Genomic DNA, 21,829 nt, shown 5'->3' with positions numbered 1-21,829 from the left:
AATTTATTTTGTTTTTCTTTTGTCGTCTAATTAGACGACTAATTCTTTGTCCACAAAGTCAGCATAGTCATTTTTCTCATGAACAATGACATCCCTTCATCTTATTTAAAAGTTATTTTAATAAATTTTTGAAAGCATATATTATTTAGGTAAACATCAAAGGAGTCCCTTATATTTTAACTATTTTACATTATAATATTTTTAATCAAAAATATTATACATTATAATAATTTTAATAAAAACCACTTTAATTATAACATTTTAAATTAAATTCGAATAATTTTAATTAATATTTAAATAATGTTGATAATTATCAAAATAGTTTTAGTTATAATTACAAAGTAATTTTAGCAAATTTTGGCCATAGTGAAATAAGAATATTTTAAAATATAAAATATTTTTTAAATATGATGTCTTTTAATGATAATAAAGACGATAAATATGCATGCAACTTGTGGGGCCCGTTGAGATTAAAATGCTGAAAACAAATGGTCCTTACCTTCGCCGCCTGGCCTGGTCCCAATCATCTCTCTAATCGAACGGTTTAAGATTCCTTGGAAGAAAACCGAACATTGGCACTTTGCAGCGAATCTCCAATCTCCAGGAAAAAAACACCCATTTTAAAACAAAACCCCTCTCGGCCTTCTTATTCGTCTCTTCTCTATATAACCGACGCGGAGAGAAGCTTCCTTCTTCATCTGCTCTACTTTTCCTCTTCGTCAATCTCTTTCTCCCTCGTTCGATGGGAAGATCTCCGTGCTGTGACAAGGCTAACGTCAAGCGGGGTCCGTGGTCTCCGGAGGAGGACGCCGCCCTTAAGAGTTACATCGAGAAGAACGGCGCCGGAGGCAACTGGATCACTTTGCCCCCAAAAGCAGGTCATTTGACACGAAACAGATAAAGCTCTCCGTGAATCCTTCGATCAATTCAGCTGATCAATGAGGAATGCAGGTCTCAAGCGATGCGGCAAGAGCTGCCGGCTGAGATGGCTCAACTACCTCCGCCCCGACATCAAGCACGGCGGATTCACGGAGGAGGAGGACAACGTCATTTTCGCTCTCTACGATCGAATCGGAAGCAGGTTTGTATTAATTTACTAAAATTAGGGATCCAGGTTGGTCTTGCCTAATCCGCGATCGTTGATTAGGTGGTCTGCGATTGCTTCCCACTTGGTGGGGCGAACGGACAACGATGTGAAGAACCACTGGAACACCAAGCTCAAGAAGAAGCTGCTCATGGCGAAGAACAACTCTAGCACTCTCTGTGCTCGATCACCTGCCTCATCCACTCCCATCCTCGCTTCGCCCATCAAAAACGAAGCTTTCGGCGCGGCGGACTTCAGCTTCGCCAACACTATGCCTCTTCCACCCAGCCGCCCGTTTCCATTCCCTGAGTTGAGCTTCGTCGAGCAGGTGCTGTCCCCGTCGGAGGAAGCCTCGGCGGCTTCGTCGTCCGATGAGCTTCTCCTCTCGGCGCTCGGGTTAGGAGACGCCGGCGACTTTTTCCTCGGCGGCTATGCCTATGGTTACCAGGAAAGCGTTCCGATTCCAGGGCCAGGAGCACTGCACCAGGGCCTCACTTACTCGTAATTAACAAAGCCATGAGAGCGAACACGACAGAACCCACTGACAATAGAGTAGAAAACTAGCAGTTGCTGTGATTACTAGTGCTGTGATTACTAGTGTCTTTAATTGCTGTTCTAATCCCCCTGTTCTCCATCACCAGTTACTCCAAACTTGAATCAAAAATCTGTGTTTTGTGCAATAATGTCGAGACTTGATCTTGGTCAGCAAGGCACACCTCTTTGGTTGCCTGCTGCTGACACAGTGGCCGCAGACCATGAGAATTGCATGGGTGGTGGCATGACAGCTCCTAAGCTGATGCACCAAGATTCTCTCGCCATGCTTTCTGTTTCCTTTTGTTTCTCAATGAGCCATGTTTATGCAGCCATCCATTTGCTGACTGCAGATAAGCCCACCTAAAGCTGCTGCTGTCAATTGTTATAATAAAGTACCAGCTAAAGTTTTCTGCCTTTGGAGCTTCGAGTGGGACAGACTATCAGCTCAGAGGAAGGGCTCATCTTTCTTCCATGATGGTGGACTTTGGTGGTCTGTAATTGCATTAAAGTGCCACAGCCATTTCATTTTCAAACATGACTTTAATTACAAGGAAAAGGGTGACGCTGTTGATTGTTGAATTGTCACCTTTTTTCTGATCATTGTTCAATAGTGTTCTTAGGCCAAGCTTCCTTGCTAGGAGGAAAGGGAGAAGAGTGAACAGATCGGAGGCTAAGATGAGGTATTACTTGAACCTCTTAACAGGACTTAGTATCACAACACGTTTTTGCCATGTTAATTTTGAGGTCCTTTGTATCTAAAGTCAGAATTGACTGCTTATGATCTGTATCCACATAATTCCAAGATAGACAGCAACTCGCACGAGATCAAATAATACTCTCTTTTGTACAAAATTTGTGTTGTTTAAGGCAAATCAATAGATAACTTATCAAGAGCTTGTGGCTGTCTTCTTGCATTTGTCCTTTCTCATATCCTTAGACAGATTAAGCTCTTCAACTGCTGCATTATTCTCATTGTCCAGTTCACCATAACCAATAGTAGCAGCCAATATTCTTCTGGTCTGTGCATTTTATCTAGCAACGCATCATAATAGAAACTGGACTAAGTCAACTTGGGAAGGCACCAACTACTGAAAGTAAAAGAAAAATTATCATGTGCCTTAAGGAGAAGATGTTCATCATATTAATTATAGCCCCATTCTTATCCATATCAGAGAGAAGTCTGAAGTCAATGGAGTTTATCAACTGGAGGAGTAGATCAATTGGGCACAATGTCCTATAACTATTTAATACTGACTATTTCTATTTATTGTTTTATACAGGAAAGGTTTATTTTAATGGATTGTGATCCAATAAATTATTACATGGTTTTCTTCTTTAGAGAGAAATTAATACTAATTAGATTCAATTATAAGGGCTGTTGGTGTCCTTTTTCACATTTTCTCTATAAAAAATTGAAATGCATTCTTGTCTTTTGGAGTAAAAAGTGTTGACTTGCTTCACATATTGAATAAGAAACATGAGGGTTTAATCAATTGTTTTAATTCTTCCATTTGTAGCTTTTCATGTATTTCTTTATTTTTCTGATTTGACATTTTTTGACATTTGAAATTTTCTCACATCCCTAAAGTATTAAGTCATAAGTCAACATCAATTATTGTCCAATGGAGCTTATTTCTAGTCATTTTCATTTATTTGTAATGGCCAAATGATCCACGCAATACACAAACTAAACAAATAGCTAAATGACCCTATCATGCAAGACTAATCAATGAATGAAGTTTGTGATTGTCGCTATGCTATCACTGAATACTACAATGAAAGGAGAGAATGAAGAAGCACACATATTCATCAAATGATTTGTAAAGAAATTTATGGTTCCAACTTTTCCATCAGATATTTAATTCAATGCTCCCCTTCCTTAGAAAAGGGCAAAAATCGAAGGTTGCCCTTTCTTTTTCAAATCAGCAACCTATTTTAATTTTTTATCAAAAAGACATCTTAGCTCATTATATAATTACTCAATATTCTCATTATTATTATCGGTCTAAATTATAAACTGGTCCGATATGTTATAATAGCTATAAAATTATAGTTGTTGATCCTGTCCGAAAGTCGAAGAGACGGATGTTGGAGACGCGGCGCTCTCGTTGACCTCCAGTAAACTTCGCTCCCGCTTGCAACACAAGCAACGTCAGTGTCGAGCTAGGGAAGGGGTCCCCGGCGATAGTCCTCCGATGCTCAAGTCAGTCTCTGCCAAAGCAAGAAGCAAAGGGAACTGTAGCGCAACAGTTGAAATCGCGAGAAAACATACCTCCGCCGATGCTTGGACCCCCCTTTATATAGGGTTCTTGTAGCGTGTGTGCACGTTTCTTAAAGTGGGCACACTATTCCAAGCTTTCTCTGAAGAGACATGTCAGTAAAGTGTCTCTGACACAGTATTTTAACGGACCGAGCATATCTCTGAAGTGACAGTGGAGGCTTTCACCGTACGATCCTCTGTCTAACTATGCCGCCTGTCAGCGATACTAGCTCCCAAAATGATGTCGAAGGATACCTTGTTATGCATGTTGCTTGGCCGAACGAAATAGTCGTTCGGCTAGAATTTTGATATCCTTGCGTCTGTTGCCACACCAAGTGGAATAGCCGCTCGGCTGATAGTCTGTTGTCCAGACATCGTCCGTTGCTGGGCCGAGCGGGATTGCCGCTCGATCGGAAACTCACTGTCGCGCCGAGCGGGGGAGCCGCTTGATCCGTGTCGCCCGTTGTTGGGCCGAGTGGGATGACCGCTTGGCTTCTACACGCCCCTTGATCGTCGGATATGATGGGTCGATGCTCAACCCATGGTCGGAATATGCCTCGCCCGACCGGCCAAGACCATCCGCCCATTAACCATCTATATACGAATACTAGGTTAGCAAATTGAATCCGCATTGTAACAACTTTCGCTTCATATATGCTGCAACATGAATATTAGGTGAGCAGGTCAAATTTACATTATAATAATTACAGTTTCATAACTACTACAATGTGAATGATAGGTGAATCAATTTAAATTTATATTATAGCAACTATGAATCGTAATTACTACAACATGAATATTTTTTAATATATTAAGTATCTATTGTAGTAATTATGAAATCATAACTACTATAATATATGTAGCAGTTACAAATCATATCTATTACCTAGTGTCCGACTGACATAGAATTTAGATGAAAAAATATTAATGTGATTAGTATTGAACAATACTAAAGGACAATTGAATAATTGTATATGATTGACTAGTTGAGTGAGATGTTGTTTGATAAAAAAAAATTTAAGTCGAGGGAGATGAATGATTTTGAAAGAAAAAACGCCCTTTGATTTTTGCCCCTCCTACCAGACAAGTAGGATCCAAAGGTAAAGAGATTAATGACTGAAAGTAGGTAAAGGAAGAGTTGTTTCTACCAACAACTCATTTCTTATATCACCATTTTTTTTAATTTCTTAGAAAATATATTTTTTGATGGGTAAAATTCAAAGGCATCCTAATTTAAGAGAAACACTAAATTAACATTTTTTTTCTAAAAAAATTAAATGGACGCCCTTCAATAATTTTATCTCAAAAATATCCTAGATTCAATAATGTTGTAGAAGCTACCGAGTATTTTCTATAACGTGTAAAAGCTACCGATTAATTTTTACACATTGTAAAAACTACAATATTAGTTTTTTATATGCTCATGTCATAATTAGATTATGTTTATTGGAAATATAATGAGTTTTATTCATTAAAATATTATTTTAACTAGGTTACTACTCAGAGAAGTAAAAACAAATGATATAAAGTCACTTTTGTAGAAACTATCAACTAGCTTTTATACATTATAAAAACTACATGTTAGTTTTTACATGCTTGATCATGATCAAATAATAATCATTTGAAATGTAGTGAATAACAATGAAATATTCATCATTTGTTTTGCTAGTTGAAATATTATTTTAACCAGGATATTACTTGGAGAAGCAAAATCAAAAGAAGTTAGCAACTAACTTCTACAACTTTTATAGATCATTATTAGCTTCTATAGGGCAAATGATCAAATAATGTAAAAATATTTTGGACCGTTCATGTTTAATGGAATGTTCATTTGATTTTAATTGGAAATGAGATGCTCATCTAAAGATCTTGCAAATGATAAACATCCTTTTTTTTATTATTATTTATTATTTATATTTTTTATAATTGGCATCCAATATCTAACTTACACCAATTAATCTTGAGAATTACCAACCCAACCACATGAAAACTTTCCACCTACTATTAGGTAAATAGGGAAGCACTCGCAACAAATAATCTATCAATCTAACGTTCTTAAGTCAACCATCAATTAAGAAAATTTTATTTATTAATTTATTAAAATTGAAATTTGATTTTTAGATGTTTAGGATATATATATAGAATTGTTATGCTACATACTATTTCCTACAGATTGCTACGGACCTTGCCATGCCATTTCCTTTTTAGAGGGTGTTTGGCTGAGCTTATAAGCTCTCTAAAATATCTTATAAGTTGTTTTGGAGCTTATAAGCTCTTCAAATTTGTTTGGTAAAATTTTTTTTGAACAGCTTATGAGCTGTCAAAATAAGCTGTTTTGGAGCTTATAAGCTGTTTTTAAAAAAGTATGGAAGACCCTACTTTTTTAAAAAAGATCTTATTTTAATAATTTTTTTCTCTAAAATATCCTTATATAATTTCATAAATCCTCATCTTATCCTCCATAAATTTTTATAAGCCTAATATCTTTTTATCTCCGCCGACTTTTCTTCCAACGCTGTGTCATCTTCTCGGCCAATGCCTCTTTCCAATTTTCTCCCCCCCGTTGCAAAAGTTCACCCAAAACCCTCTATTAATAAAAATCTCAAAATCCTCTATTAATAGTATTATACCCTTTTTGGTAATTTTATTAATAAAAAGATCTTATAATACCAAACACATCAATACCTTTAAGTTGATTGTAATAAGTTCACCCAAACATTTTAACAACTTATTTTTAAAATAAGATCTAACAACTTATAAGTTGTACGAGCTTATAAGCTATTTTTAATAAGCTTAGCCAAACACCCTCTTAATTTTTTAAATGCAACTTTTTCTCTTTTCCTTCATTCTCCCTGAAACCATCGTTTGTGTGCTAATCGTGCCAGGCGGCCATTGTGCCAGGCGGCCATTGTGCCAGCCTCGCTGCCGGCCACCCACCCATCGCCCACCGCCGTCCACCCGCCCACTGTCGGCCGGATCACATCCAAAATCCCAGCGACAATCCGGTTGAAATCCGATAGCGATCGCTAGCGTGGTGGCCTGATCGCGTCGGATTTCGACTGGATTTCGGTTGCAATCCATCCGTGAACCGGCGGGGGTCTGACAGTGATCGGATTCCGGCCGAGATCAAGCTAGATCACGGCTGGAATCCGACGCGATCGAGCTGGATTGCGACCGGAATCCATGCCGCGATCCCCCACCATGACAGCCCCACCGCACGCCACCTGTCGGCCGCCCCCCCACCGTGCCGCCCGCCCATCGTGCCAGCCTCGTTGCCCGCCCACCGTGCTTAACTCGCTGGAATCCATATCGCGATCCCCCTTAGGGTTCACCTTCCCCCCATGATATAGCATTGGGGTGGGTCCCGGCTGCCGGAGGCTGTCGACGGTGGGCAGACGATGGGCGACCGGGCGAGTGGTAGGTGGGCGAAGCTATGCGATGAGTTTAGGTGAGAACGAATTGTTTCAACGAGAACAAAGGAAAAGAGAAAAAGTTGTATTTAAAAAATTAAAAAGAAAGTGACATGGCAAGGTCAGTAGGAAATAGTTCGTAGCATAACAATTCTCTCTCTCTATATATAATCCCATGGCTTACGTCGCGAGGCTGAGTTGGTCGGGACATGAGTGGGGTGATATCATGGCTACTACTTGTAAGGGTAGTGTGCATGACTGTCCGCTGCGCATTGTAATTTTAAAATTTTTTTTTTTATTAGAACTATATACATAGCAATGTTAAACTGATTTTTTTTATATTTAATAATATAATTCAATCCCTAAAAGTTTACAAATAAAATTATCGGGAGACAAACAAAATAAAAATAAATAAAATTAAAAATAAAAACTACTACTGTACATGATTGTGCGCAATCACGGTGGCAAAAAAACATGAATATACTTAGTCCTAACGTCCCCGTCGATCCATCCGGGCCGATTGTGCACAACCACGCACAATACGCTGCGGCACTGCCATTCACGTGACGACCGACGCTGATTCATCCATGCTCCACGTCACCCCAGATTTTTTTCCAATTCGATCGAAGTCTGTCCCAGTGGCTCCAACTCCGCCAGCAAAATGACCGCACGATGGGAAACGCCAAAGACGACCGTCTGATCTGCACACCTCGCCTTCTCCTTCGCCACCAATAGATAAGAATTAATATTCTCTCTCTTCCCGCTGCGTCTCCGACGAACCTTCACCGCGATCGCCGGCCCTTGTTCCTTCCCTTCAGACGGTAATGCCGAAGGATTGCCTCCTTTCTCTATTAGTCTTGGAGTTTACGTTAATCCATAACTGGAACTTAGCTCTTTTCTAATCGTAGACTCCAGATCGAGATCTCTTTCTTCGACTGCTCCGGCCATGGATTTCATGAAGGTCCTTGATCAGACGGTTCGAGAGATGTGAGCATCGTTGGGATCTCCTTTGATAATCTCTTATCGTTTGAGATCTGTAGCTTGAGATCTCTTTTGTCGTTTTCCGTCTCCTAATGCTCTTGTTGATTTTGTTGCAGAAAAAGAGAGGTGAATCTAAAAGTGCTCAAGGTTCCCGAGATTGAACAGAAGGTTGTTTTCTTCTTCCAGATCTGAATTGTTTGGATCCTGCCCTGTGTCTCTTTCAGGTTCTTTTTAGGGAAGGAGAACATTTAATTCACCTGATTAAAAACGGATTTTTTTTTTTGACAAATTCGATTGGAATAAAATTAAGTTGGTTCCTATGTTCCTTCTGAACTTTGATATTCTGAAATTGTTATCGATCTTATATTACACCTTGCGTTGGAAAGATAGAGAGTGTGGCTCGACTGCCAGTCAACTAAGTTATAGTAACTTAAAAATGTTCCATTATATCATAATCTTCATACTTGTTATCCTAGTAGTCGATGTTTTATGCTAACTTGTCTTGGTTTAACAAACGGGCAATGTGTAGGTTCTTGATGCCACCAATGATGAACCTTGGGGTCCTCATGGAACTGCTTTATCAGAGATTTCTCATGCAACAAAAAAATTGTAATTTTCAATCAACTCAGTTCTTTTATTCTGAATTAGTATAATATTTTATAAGATCAACTCCACTGAACGTTCTTTTAACTTTTCTCCAGCACTGAATGTCAGATGATTATGGGTGTGCTCTGGTCAAGGTTATCTGATACAGGACCAAACTGGCGCCATGTATATAAGGTGGTTCTTCAAAATGTTTATTTAATTGAAACTCCAATTTCAAACTTATTCTAGTATTTGAAACTTGCTCATAGGCACTTACTGTGATTGAGTACTTGATAGCCAATGGATCAGAACGTGCAGTTGATGATATTCTCGAGCATACTTTTCAAATATCTGTATGTCAATTTTTAAAGTGAAAGTCAGTATTATTTTCTGCTTATACTTCTTCACAATCCATGTCATATTTATGAAGGCACTTTCAAGTTTTGAGTATGTTGAGCCTAATGGGAAGGATGTTGGAATCAATGTGAGAAAGAAAGTTGAGACTATATTAGCTCTATTAAATGACAGGGAAAAAATACAGGCAATAAGAGACAAAGCTGCATCAAATCGAGATAAGTAAGGCTTTGTTTAACTGATTACTTAATTCGATGGTGTTAAAGCTGATGTCCTTATATTTGACATAAATGCAACATTTAGGTATGTTGGCTTGTCGTCAAAAGGAATATCCTATAAATCAAGTTCAGCCTCATATAGCAGTAGCAGCTATGGAAGTGGTTATGGAAGTAATTCTAGGGATGTTGACTCCTTTAGTGATAGCTATAAAGAGGGAGAACATGGAAAAGAAAGTAAATGGAAGAATGATAAAAAATATGGCCAAAATTCAGAAAATGTTGCTGAAAATGAAGGCATCAAATCGAAGAAGCCGGTGCCACTTCATTCTAGGTACAGAAAAGATAATTTTGTGGTCTTTGCTTCTTCAATTCTCAATTTCAAGTAGCAATTTTTTTCTTTGTTTCAGATAAATTTGTCTAATTGTAGCGATGGTGTGCAAGTATCTTGGTATTTTTGGATTAACTTTTTTTTTTTTCTATTAATGAGACAATGATTTGTTGTACCTGTATTTTATCCTCTCTTGTAAATCCATTCCAGACATCTAAATTAGGATTATTGTGAATGTTAATTTAACCTTTTATAGGTGTTGCATCCTAATATCTTAATATTCCTATCCATAAGCTATGAATATGATGGTCATACCACAATATTCTCGACTTAGCTAATTAACTTAGTCTAACTTTATTATAAATAATACATATTACATCTATAAAGTTTAAATCTTGAAAGCATTTACCTCATTCTCCCCACTGAAAAACTCAATTAAAGAGGTCAGCATCTGCATTCTGTTGTTGCCATTGCTTGAGTTGATGATATTGAATTGGAAGTCGGTCATTATTTTTTCTAGTTTGGCAAAAAATGTAATTGGTTGTTTCATGAGGTTGTTTATACTATGTTTACCATAAATTTTCATTATTGTATTACTTTCTTTGATTCTTAATTATTTTCTCCCATTTTTCACAGGAACCAAGATTCTTCGCCAACGAGTTCCTTAAAGATATCAAACAAATCAGGTTCCATTCCATCTTCTAAAAGCACCACTGTCAAATCCAAAAATGAGGTTGATGATTTTGACGACTTTGATCCACGTGGATCTTCTTCAGCTGGTAAGTTCTCATGCCAGTATGTAATGCCTATAATATTTCATTGACATGCTGAAATAGCAAGCTGTATGCTGTTTGTATTACATTTTAATGAAAGTTATTAATCATTTTTTCTGGTGCTTCTCACAATGGTGGCATTCTAAAAATACATGTTCCTTTCTGCTGCAACTGATTTTATTTTTATCATAATCTTGCTCCTTAAATCTGTTGACATTTTTAAGATCCTGACAAATTTGTAGGAGTATGTGTGCAAGGTCTGCTTATGCGCTGACAGATGCAAATTCATAGTTTGTATAGACCAGAATGTCAATTAAAAGCAAAATTCAGAGACAATAGACAGAGTATTTGACATTTTGATTGTCTAATGTTTTTCTAATGTAAAGGTAGTTTTTGGTATTCTATCTTTGTAATGACTAGTGATGGCTCATTTGCTATAAAAGTACTTCTAGCCTGATGTTAATCTTTTGTCACAAAGAAATTTGAATAATAAGTTACACTTTCAATTCTATGCATACACATGTTCTGATGATTATACTTTGTCCTTTATTAAAATGTATTTTTTGGACTAGTGCAACTTAATATGTGTAAAGGTGTTGATCAAGTAAATATTACTTTTCTACCTTTGAGATAAGTTATGAGAATAATTTTAGGAGCTCTTCTTCTATGAGCATGCATTAAAACTTTTCTGAAGTGTGCTTTTCACAATGGATTTGCATTATAGGATTGGCTGCTGCACGGTCTAACCAAGTGGATTTATTTGGAGAAAACTTATTGGATGACCTCATGGATATATCAGCATCTGTCCCGCCAACAACTTCAATCAATGATACTGCAAATCATGAGGTTGACCTCTTTGCTGATGCAACTTTTCAATCAGCCCCACATGCAGAAGCAAAACCATTTTCTCATGTTCAGGTTGGCTACTTGAATCTAGTAGATTTACCTATAAGTTTCATTTGATAATACATGATTCAAGCTAAAAAATTTATTGATAGTGTGAAAGAGAAAGAGATAATATATTTCTAATAACCTAATCTGCTTACATGTGATATTTATATACATAAGGAGGGAAAGAAGATTCTATAATTATGGTATGCCTATCAATCATTAAATACAATCAATCTTAATCCCTATAATCAAGCTAATTTAAATCAATCATAATCCCTACAATTAAGGGAATCTTTGGAAGTATTCAACACTCTCCCTCAAGCTGGAGCATATATGTTAATCTTATCCAGCTTGCCACAAAGTTCTGAGAATTGTTTTCCTCCTAATGCGTTAGTGAAGACATCAACAACTTGGTTGGATAATGATGATGTGAATGGAGTGACAATTTTATGACTCATTACACATTCACGAATAAAGCGATAGTCAATCTCAATATGCTTAGCCCTCTCATGAAAAACTGAGTTACTTGCAATGTGAATAGCTGCTTAATTATCATAGTACATTGGCAATGGTTCATTGTAGGTGAATCTTAATTCTTCAAGCAAATTTTTCAGCCATAACATCTCGGTTATAGTGTGAGCCATGACTCTGTACTCGGCTTTAGTAGTCAATCTAGCAACGACAATTTGTTTCTTACTACGTCATGTTACTAGATTTTCCCCTACATAAATGCAATACCCATAAGTAGACCGACCGTCTGTCAATTTTAGATCCAACATAGTCGGCATTAGAATAAGATTCGATCTTTAGGTGTCAATTTCTCTTAAATGACAACCTTTTTCATGGAGATTTCTTAATGTACTTAAGAATCCTGATAGTAGCATCCTAGTGAACTTTCTTTGATTTATCCATAAAACGACTGACTATTCCAATTGCAAAGGAGATGATAGGTCTCATTACTGTTAAATAGATGAGTTTCCAACAAGTCGTCTATATTTTGCCTTATCCTCAAAGAACTCTCCAATATCATCCCAAACACTTGAATTGATATCCATAGGTGTATCAATCTGTTTTGTTCCAAGCAATCCAGTTTCTTTGAGTACATCTATAGCATACTTTCGTTGGCATAATGAAACTCCAGATTTGTTGTGAGCAATTTCAATTACCAAGAAATACTTAGGACGTCCCATATCTCTCATTACAAAGTGTTGCTATAAATACTTTTTAACTTCGCCTATCCCACATATATCACTGCAGGAAATTAGGATATCATTAACATAAACAATAAGAATGATAATCTCATTTGTGCTTTGTCGTATAAACGCAGAATGATCAGATTTGCACTGTTTAAAGCCAACAACACTAATTCTATTACTAAATTTATCAAACCAGGCTCTGGGGCTTTGTTTAAAATCATAAATAGCCTTTTTAAGTCTGCAAACCATAGTAGCATTCTCCCCCCCTAAGCAACATATCCTTGAGGTTGCTCCATAAACATAGTCTCGTGCAAATCGACATTATGAAAAGCATTCTTCACATCTAGCTGATACATTGGCCAAGATTGATTGACAACTAAGGAGAATATAACTCTAATAGAATTCATGTGAGCAATTGGAGAGAACGTCTCAAAGTAATCAATACCATAAGTCTAAGTAAATCAGACGAGTTTTGTATCGATCAATAGTACCATCAACTCTAAATTTCAGAGTAAATTCCCAACGACAGACAACAATATCAATAGAGGGTGGTGCAACCACCGGCTCGTAAATACCACGAGAGATAAGGCCAGACATTTCCTCATCCATTGCTGTTCGCCAAGCTGAGTGTTGATAAGCCTTAGAGTAGGAAGTTGGAACTTCTGTAGATGATAGAGAAACAACACAAGCCAGAATGCAAGACTAAGGTAATCAAACGAGATATGATTAGACAAAGGATGAGTAGTGTAAGACCGAATATCTTTATGAAGAGCAATAGACAAATTAATATCGGAGGGGCGAGGAGCATTAGGAGCTACAAGAAGAGGAGGAGAAGGACATGAATCATAGATGCTATGGCTGAAGAAATACTTAGGACGTCATTTAAGAGAAGGCTACTTGGGAGGAGGCGAAGGCCATAACATCTCGGCTCTACAAGTTCACTGGGATGCCTCTATCAGGATTCTTAAGTACATTAAGAAATCGCCAGGAAAAGAGTTATTATTTAAGAGAAATGGGCACCTAAAGATTGCAGCTTATTCTGATGCCTACTATGTTGGATCTAAGACTGACAAACAGTCTACTTCTCTAGTATTAGTTCCACGACCACGACCGTGACTACTATTACGATCGTGAACGAACCCATAACCGTGAGCCGTCATAGCCGAAGTGTCGGAAGATGAGGAAAAATTTGTGACAGGACGCCCCGTGGTCACAAGAAGAACTTGAGACAGAGTATTCGATAACGTGGGAATGCTATCACTTGCAAGCACATTATCCCGAATCGGTCATAGAGTGGAATCCAAACTGGATAGGAACTTCGCAACTAAGAATTCCTCCTACTGATTCTTGTTGGTGCAGTGAGCGCACCAGATGATCGAACCTGAGTTTTGATTATGGCAAAGGGTTCAAAGTTAAGCTGTGGTGTTATCTAACAAGGTTCATGGAGCTTGCAGGAAAGTCCTAAGTGATGCTTAGGCAAAAGTCCTAGCTGTGGTTAGGCAAGGTGAAAACATAAGGGGGGGGGGGGGGGGGAACCTTAGGTCCTAGGGGGTGGTAACCCTAGGTGAAGGAAAAATCCTAAGGGGGGGTAACCTTAGGTCCTAGGGGGTGGTAACCCTAGGTGCCGGAAAACCCTAAGGGGCGGCAACCTTAGATCCTAGGGAGTGGTAATCCTAGGTGGAGGAAAATCCTAAGGGGGGGTAACCTTAGGTCCTAGGGGGTGGTAACCCTAGGTGGAGAAAAACCCTAGGGGGTGGTAACCCTAGGTCCTAGGGGTAACCCTAGGCAGAAAGTCCAGTCGGTTTGGAGGACAGGACTATCATCAGGTAATCTCTCCTGAGGGGAGTATGTGAGGACGCGCTCCCCGCAGAGGGAACAGTAGGCGTCGGGTCGACCTAGGGTTTCCGGTCGGAAACCCGAAGTCAGACTCGGACAGTCCGATGATTGTCGTTCACTTATATTATTATGTTTTATGTGCTAATTTTGTGCTGCAGGGTATATTTGGGATTAATGTATCTTGCAGGGACCAAAGTGCAAAGAATAGCCTCGGATGAACAGTACCGAGGCGCCTCCATGGAGCTTGGAGGCGCCTCGGGTGCGAGCCGAAGCCAGCTGTCCAGAAGGGTTGAAGGCGCCTTGAACAGGTGGTTTAAGGCGCCTTGGACAGTGATGAAGGCGCCTTAAGATGGATAAAAGGCAGCGGTCAAAGCTTCATCGTAGAGTTATTTCCGGGATAAAACTTACGGATTCAAGGCGCCTTGGAGCCTGATGGAGGCGCCTTGAACACCCTTTATAAGAGGGTCTCGACCAGCAGCTCTTAAGAACTGATTCTAAGCGATCCTTCTGCTACAAGTTGCTTACGTAACGACCTCGACGTGCGGTTTCAAGATCCCGACGACCCGGAGCGCCATTACTCTAGATTCTGTCGTTCGGTATAATTTTAATTACTGTACTCATTTGTAATTCATATTCTGTATATTTCATCGAGCTTATAGTTATTGCCCACGGAAAGCGATTAAGGATCGCGGGCCTTCGAGTAGGAGTCGTCACAGGCTCCGAACGAAGTAATTCCTCGTGTCTCTGTGTTTGATTGTTCTCTTTATTCCGCTGCGTTTCTACTCGTAGTTTTAAATCGCTGAAATAGCCACGAGCGCTATTCACCCCCCTCTAGCGCTTCTCGATCCAACAATTCTTTCGAGTTTGAGCGTCACAAGAGAGCGGATGGTATAGCAGAATTTCATCGACAACCTCTTTAAGAGTAGCAAAATAGTTACTAACAGATTGACCATCCTAACGAAGAGAGAAGTGCTTTTCATATAATTCGAAAGCCTGAGAAACGTTCTTGTCATTTGAATACATGCCCCATAAGACATCCCACATCTCCTTGGCAGTTTCCACAAACATAACATTAGTGCTCACAGAGTCCTCCATATTGTTGAGAAGCCAAGCCATAACAAAACAATCGTCTGAAACCCAGTCTGAATATTTTGGATCTTTAGGGTTAGGAGGGTTGGACATAATATGTTCCTTCTTATTGTGACATCCCAAGAATAATTCAAACGAATGTGACCACGAGATAGTTGGTCACATTCAATTTAGGAGTGGTAACCAAGTTTGGTTTAGAATATGAAGACTTCATCGTAGGAGGAAATCAGAGGCAGAACTTGAGTAGTAGCAGATTAGGGCAGCGCTGGTTGATCTAGCAGCAGGCAACGATAGTTGCAGTAGAAGGCGGTAGCAAGGGACGTCGACACCGAAATAGGCAGCAAAGGACGTTGGCACCGAATGTCACACCCCGGAGGAGTCTCTGTCCGAAGAAATTTCGGCAGCATCTCCCCTGTACGGCGGACAATCTGAAACTTTTCTACAAGCACTATATACCTCAGCCACATGCGGCTGGAATAATAACAATAAAAGAAAACAAACACCACGCAGTTAATATCAAATTCAGCCTCTGGCTGACACAACCACGCAGTTAAAAATAAAGCAGCCCACTCGGCTGTACCAAAACCAAAACACAAAACTGCTAGCCGGCTAGGCTTACACAACCAATAACAAATACAAAATACCACATAACAACATCAACACTCCAAAAATAAAACCAGAGTACAGAGCTAAACAAACTGATACATAAAACAAACAAAACATACGTGAGACCGATAAGTCTTCTGATGTGACGTGGGGACCAGCAGACAGGATGCTCCAAGCGACACCATAAATAACCGTACCTGAAAAAGATAGTGTCAACGGGGTGAGTTCAACAACTCAATAATACCAATGGACGTGAGTAGTAAGATATATCTAACAAGAATAAAACATGGAATCAGCTTCCTAATCATATATAGGAATATGCAACCGAAAGGTAACTGAGGAAGTCAGACTCACCGGAACTCCTATCCGACAAAGGGTCGTCAAACCGAAAGTGTCAATAATCATGTATGCAGGTCAAAGTATGCATCCAAAGCAACCAAATGCAACAAACACAATCGTAAGAATATAAATACATCAATGCATATGATGCTAATGATGCGTCCCGATCACCCCTGCCATCGGTCATCTCACACAAATGGCGAGACCGAGTGGGTAGGGCTATGACAACTGCACTCTGTCGTCACTGCTCCCGATGAGTGGCCGGGTGGACGGGATCTTTGTCAAGTACTCGTCCCCGTGACCCCAAATCATAAATGGGGAGCTCAATGCTCTCATCTCCCTAAGACGGGGAGGACATCTCTGCCGGCTACCACGCTGAGTCACCGACCAACGGAGCTAAACAGAGTCCACCGTCTGCGGCTACCACGCTACACTAAATGCCAGAGCTAAACAGAAGGAATCGATCACGGCCACTACTGGGTCATATGACCAACGGAGCCAAACAGCAGAACCGCCACACACCTGCCTGATATACCACTAAACCATGAGTGGGGGTGTGTGCAGTACATGTAACTGGCGATAGGCTCAACCATAGTGGAGCCGACAATCGCACAGCATGCAATCATGATGCATGTCACTATGCATAACAAAAACTGATCAACATAACCATATCCATATATACAAAATGGGTACTGTAAAAGCGATGGTCACATACCAAAATCTATAGTACACAGGTCAGATAGAATATCAAAAACCTATGTCCTTAACATAATAAGTATGGAATATCCTGATCAGCATAGAAAAATCCATATATACATAATATGGGTACCACAATATCAGTAGGTTAAATCCATGGATCTAGGGTATACAAGTCCTCTAAGGTATAACAACCTAGATCCTAAACAAATCCCTCTTCCATAGCATGTGTACCAACAATATACACAGATCAAAGAATCAAGGTCTAGGCACACGAATCATATATGATATACAAATAGAGGTACACACGTCAGGTATGGTATAAAAACCTAGGTATCAGATAATCTAGATACACATGCCAGAAAAATAAAATCCAGAACCTAGTCCGAACCTCAGTAGGTATGGTATGCCACTTACTCTAGAAACCAAGGTACTCATGGCAATAATCCTGAAACATAAACATGGATACATAACAAACGGCCAACAGATCATGGTATGGGTATCAAACCGTGACATACCAAGGCAAACATGATCATTGCTTGCAGCTATAAAATACTATGCATATCCAATAGACAATATCATAAAGATAAGTCAAGAGGTACCCGCCTCAAATGTAGATCGTGTGTCCTCTAATCAGAGCTCTTGTCTCAAATCAGAACCCTGAAATAAATATACAATCAATCACTTAGGGTCATCACAGATCGGATAATGCAAGCCAAAACCTCAATAAATCCAATCTAACGATCTCATCCTTTTCTTCCAAAAATCCATCCAACACTTGATAATCATTTTCTGTTAATATAATCCACCTTAACTCTACCTCAGACCTAATTCAATATTTAGATCAATAACAACTCAACACGAAACTTACCCAAATTCTGATGCCTCAGTGCTGCTCGCAAGGACCACCGGTCCAGATGGAGACGTCAGGCAGAGATGCCCAGAGAAAGCTCCACCCTAGGGCATGCGTGGCTGCAGTGGAGTCGGAAATGCATCTGCGCAGAGAGGCAGCAGAGGAAGAAGTCGGCATCGGTAAAAGGCCCAGCGTGGAGAAGGTCGGCGCTAGGGTTCCTGTGGGATGCAGCGACGCCACCTCGGCTTGGCAGTGAAAGCTAGGGCACAACAGCAATCGAGGCGATGAGCAGAGGAAAAACCGAGAGCACCGGCAAGGGAGGAGAAGCACATCCCTCGGTCACGGCTCCGGTACCGGAGGAAGAAGCAACCGGCGCCGAGAGAGAAAGACCTAGGGCTCGGTGTGTGGCCGGTGACAAGGCTTTATCCTCGGCTCTCGTCGGCCGGCGAGGATAGATTGGCCGAGAGGAGGAGCCGGCGGTGCCCTCGCGGCGGTTAGGGCAGAAGATCGAGAGAGGAATTTCGGCGTCGGCGCATGGTTTCTGCAGGGGAGAAGAGTTCGGCTCGTGTGGGATGGGGAAAAGGAAAATGAAGAAAAGAAATAAAAACAGAAAAAGAAAAAGGAATAAGGAAAAAGAAATTAAAACTTTTCCTCATTAAAAACAGGATAGCCTAAACAGACTTTCCCGGGCCCCATTTTATCCCCGTAAACTTAGTCATATGAGCTCCGAAAAATCCCCGAAAAATTTCCAAAAATTCCGGAAAAATCCCTTATCATTATTCGCTAATTTTCAATATTTTACACCGAAATCGACAACAAAGGACGTCGGCGCCAAAATTGGTAGCAAAGGACGTCGGCACCGAAATTGGCAGCAAGAGACGTCGGCGTCGAAATTGACACCAAGGAGCGTCAGTAGTACTAGTAGCGGCAGGAAAAAAAAAGGTCTGAGAAGGAGAATTTGCTGAAATACCATGAAAAAGTGAAAGAGATAATATATTTCCAATAGCCTAATCTGCTTACATGTAGGTATTTATATACATAAGGAGGGAAAGAGGATCCTATACTTATGGTATGTTTATCAATCATTAATTACAATCAATTTTAATCCCTATAATCAAGCTAATCTAAATCAATCATAATCCCTACTGTAATTAAGGAAATCTTTGGAAGTATTCAATAGACAGATCGTATTCACCGATTGAGGTGACACTTCAATCACATTTATTACTACTTCCATGAGTGTGAATTGTATGTAAATAACATGCAACATTCCACTAAAGTTTTATGACTTGGTAGTAGCACCAGAACTGAAAGTAATTACATTTTCGTTGTCTTTGCCTGAATTTAGGTTGTGATACCATGAGCCCATCATCCGACCAGGAACACACTAAGGAGGAGGACCTCTGGCACCATTACCTTCTAGCAAAAGGTCCTGGTTCAGATAGTTGCCTTCAAACCATCTTTTCTAAATGTTCAGAATGGATGTTTAGTAACTGCACCAGACTAGTGCCATATCAGAAGCCCTACAGTAACCTATGTTTTAAACATTTATACTACTTGGCATGGTGAGTCCTGAGAACATCACATGAGGATGAGTACTCATCTTCAACAAATTGTCTTCCATATCTTGTGGCGTTGAGTGACTAGCAGGCCCCCCATTTAGGTGTTTTCAAAATCCTGATTGACTTGTATACTGGAGTCTAGCTGTTAACGAATGCAAAAATAGATAGACATTACCCATGAATCCTGATTGACTTGTATACCGGAGTCTAGCTGTTAACGAATGCAAAAATAGATACACATTACCTATGAATCCTCATGGTTCATCAATTAGTTTTACTCTAACTTATGTTCTGCTGTAGAAATATTATTCTGTTGGGTGGACAAGCATGCAAGTCTCATAGCCAATAGACTATAGAATATCATGGGCATAGATTGTGAACCTGGTTTGTTGATCTGCGGTCTTGAACATTACCTTTTGACCCATACCTTGTGATACCTCCTCAGGTATCACAAGGTCTTGGCACCTTGAAGAACCTAGAATCCCCATTAACACTGAAAAATAATTGATAATATTGTGATTAAAGAAAATGCCCCATGATAGTAGTTGTTATCTTCATTAGTTGTGTGCACTAGAGATATATATCTTCTTTTCTAAGATTAGCGACATATCCTTTGTTTCTTTCCATAGTAAGAGTTTACTTACTAAAGTAAGTTTCTGATTCACAATTTTAATTTCCAAATCCATTGGAAATGCAGGGAAGTGATCTTTTTGACAGCCAGCAAGAAGCCCCTGTTGCATTTGATCCTACTGCAGACCCTTTTGCCGCACCTGGCCCAGCTATACCTTCAGAAACCAAGTCTCCTGAGCAACCCGATACTAAAAGCTTTGATCCCTTTGCTGCAATTCCAATTAATAATTTCAATGATTCTGATCCCTTTGGGACTTTTGCTTCTCATGGTGAACCCGTAACTATGCAAAGTTCACAGAGCTCTCCAAACAGTGGGAAGAGCAATCTAGATGAGGACTCTATCTTTGGTGAATTTACTTCACACAACGAACAAACAACTAGAGAATCTTCAAGAAGCAACATAAGCAACCTAAAAACTCCTCTAACATCATTGGCATCCACTGCTATGAAGGACAATTTTCAGGTTAAATCTGGTGTGTGGTCTGACTGCTTAAGCCGTGGACTGATTGATCTGAACATATCTGCTCGTAAGTGCCTCTTCCTTGTTTAGTTGCTACTCTTGTTGGGAGAAGCATGGTAACGATCTTTGATTCTGATTTCTTTATTACTCTTCTTGTGAGGATTTCATAATTTATTCTCAAGGCTCCACCTGCTTTACTTCTCTGAACACACGCATGTCACAGGAGTTCATTTCTGCCAAAAGATCTTTCATTAGGATACCAGAACATGCTTAAAATCTTTATTAAAAAAAATTCTGGAATTGCTAGATAATATAACTTTACTATTCATCAATAATTTTGTCTCTCTGGCTAGATGCACATAGAAGAACCACCATACATGAGGCTTTTTTAATCCTTGCTTTGGCCAATGCTTTGTTAGCTATTGATCTCAATGATAAAAAATAGCCAGCCTATACAGATTAATTTATTCACCTTCATATGATTTTCATGTTGTGCGATTTCTATGCCCCCATTCCTCGCATCGTGCACGCGAGGTTCATCAACAACAGAGAGTGACCAACCATGTTTTGAAGAAGTGAACAAATTGAATACATAATAATCGACTATCATTTTGGTAGCGTCATTGCCCCAGTTTTTAACTCTTGATCTGGCTTTTCAATATCTACAGCCAAGAAAGTAAACTTAGCAGACATTGGCATTGTGGGAGGGCTCGATGATGCATCCATGGAAAAAGAAAAGACTCTACCAACAGCAGCATTTATGGGAAGGGCTATGAATTCAAGTTCAGGTTCAGGGCTCGACCGGTCAGTCTGGTCCGGATTTTCTACGGCAACAGGCGTAGGTGGTAGCATGTCAACGTTTGGGCAACACGAATTTGGAGGTTTCAAATGATTTTTTTTCTTCTTTCTTTCTCGAGTAAATGTTGTTTGTGCTTGGATTGTTGCCACGTTAGAATCAGGATTGTTGCACTGAACTTCCATCTAATACCCATTGAGCCTCACTCTACTATTGGGTCGCAAGCTTGACGATCAGGTATGTTCTTACCCCAAACTCACAATGTCACAGTTGTAGCGCTGTGGATGTGGAACATACATCATGTCAATGCAAGTTTGATCATCAGATAGTGATACTTTTTTTCACGTT

At 39.6% G+C, this 21,829-nt stretch overlaps 2 protein-coding genes across 2 annotated transcripts; both read left to right on the top strand.

The window, feature by feature from the left end:
• Positions 1-666: 666 nt before the first annotated feature.
• Positions 667-1,764, top strand: LOC121985030 (transcription factor RAX2-like). Its single transcript, XM_042538270.1, has 3 exons — positions 667-878; positions 952-1,081; positions 1,148-1,764. Exons 1-3 carry the CDS (start codon positions 743-745, stop codon positions 1,587-1,589), a joined length of 708 nt encoding a protein of 235 aa, XP_042394204.1. The 5' UTR covers positions 667-742; the 3' UTR covers positions 1,590-1,764.
• A 6,186-nt stretch (positions 1,765-7,950) lies between these two features.
• On the top strand, positions 7,951-21,825 carry LOC121985028 (clathrin interactor EPSIN 1-like). The gene is made up of 12 exons (XM_042538267.1): positions 7,951-8,109; positions 8,197-8,275; positions 8,386-8,437; positions 8,799-8,878; positions 8,971-9,049; positions 9,124-9,207; positions 9,285-9,430; positions 9,512-9,757; positions 10,391-10,533; positions 11,252-11,445; positions 20,293-20,752; positions 21,354-21,825. Exons 2-12 carry the CDS (start codon positions 8,235-8,237, stop codon positions 21,575-21,577), a joined length of 1,749 nt encoding a protein of 582 aa, XP_042394201.1. The 5' UTR covers positions 7,951-8,109; positions 8,197-8,234; the 3' UTR covers positions 21,578-21,825.
• The last annotated feature ends 4 nt before the right edge of the window (positions 21,826-21,829 follow it).

The sequence above is a fragment of the Zingiber officinale genome, chromosome 5B (genome assembly GCF_018446385.1).
Source record: "Zingiber officinale cultivar Zhangliang chromosome 5B, Zo_v1.1, whole genome shotgun sequence".
Lineage (NCBI taxonomy): Eukaryota > Viridiplantae > Streptophyta > Magnoliopsida > Zingiberales > Zingiberaceae > Zingiber > Zingiber officinale.
The sequence above is the reverse complement of the archived record's forward strand: the minus strand, read 5'-3'. Positions and strand labels throughout refer to the sequence as shown.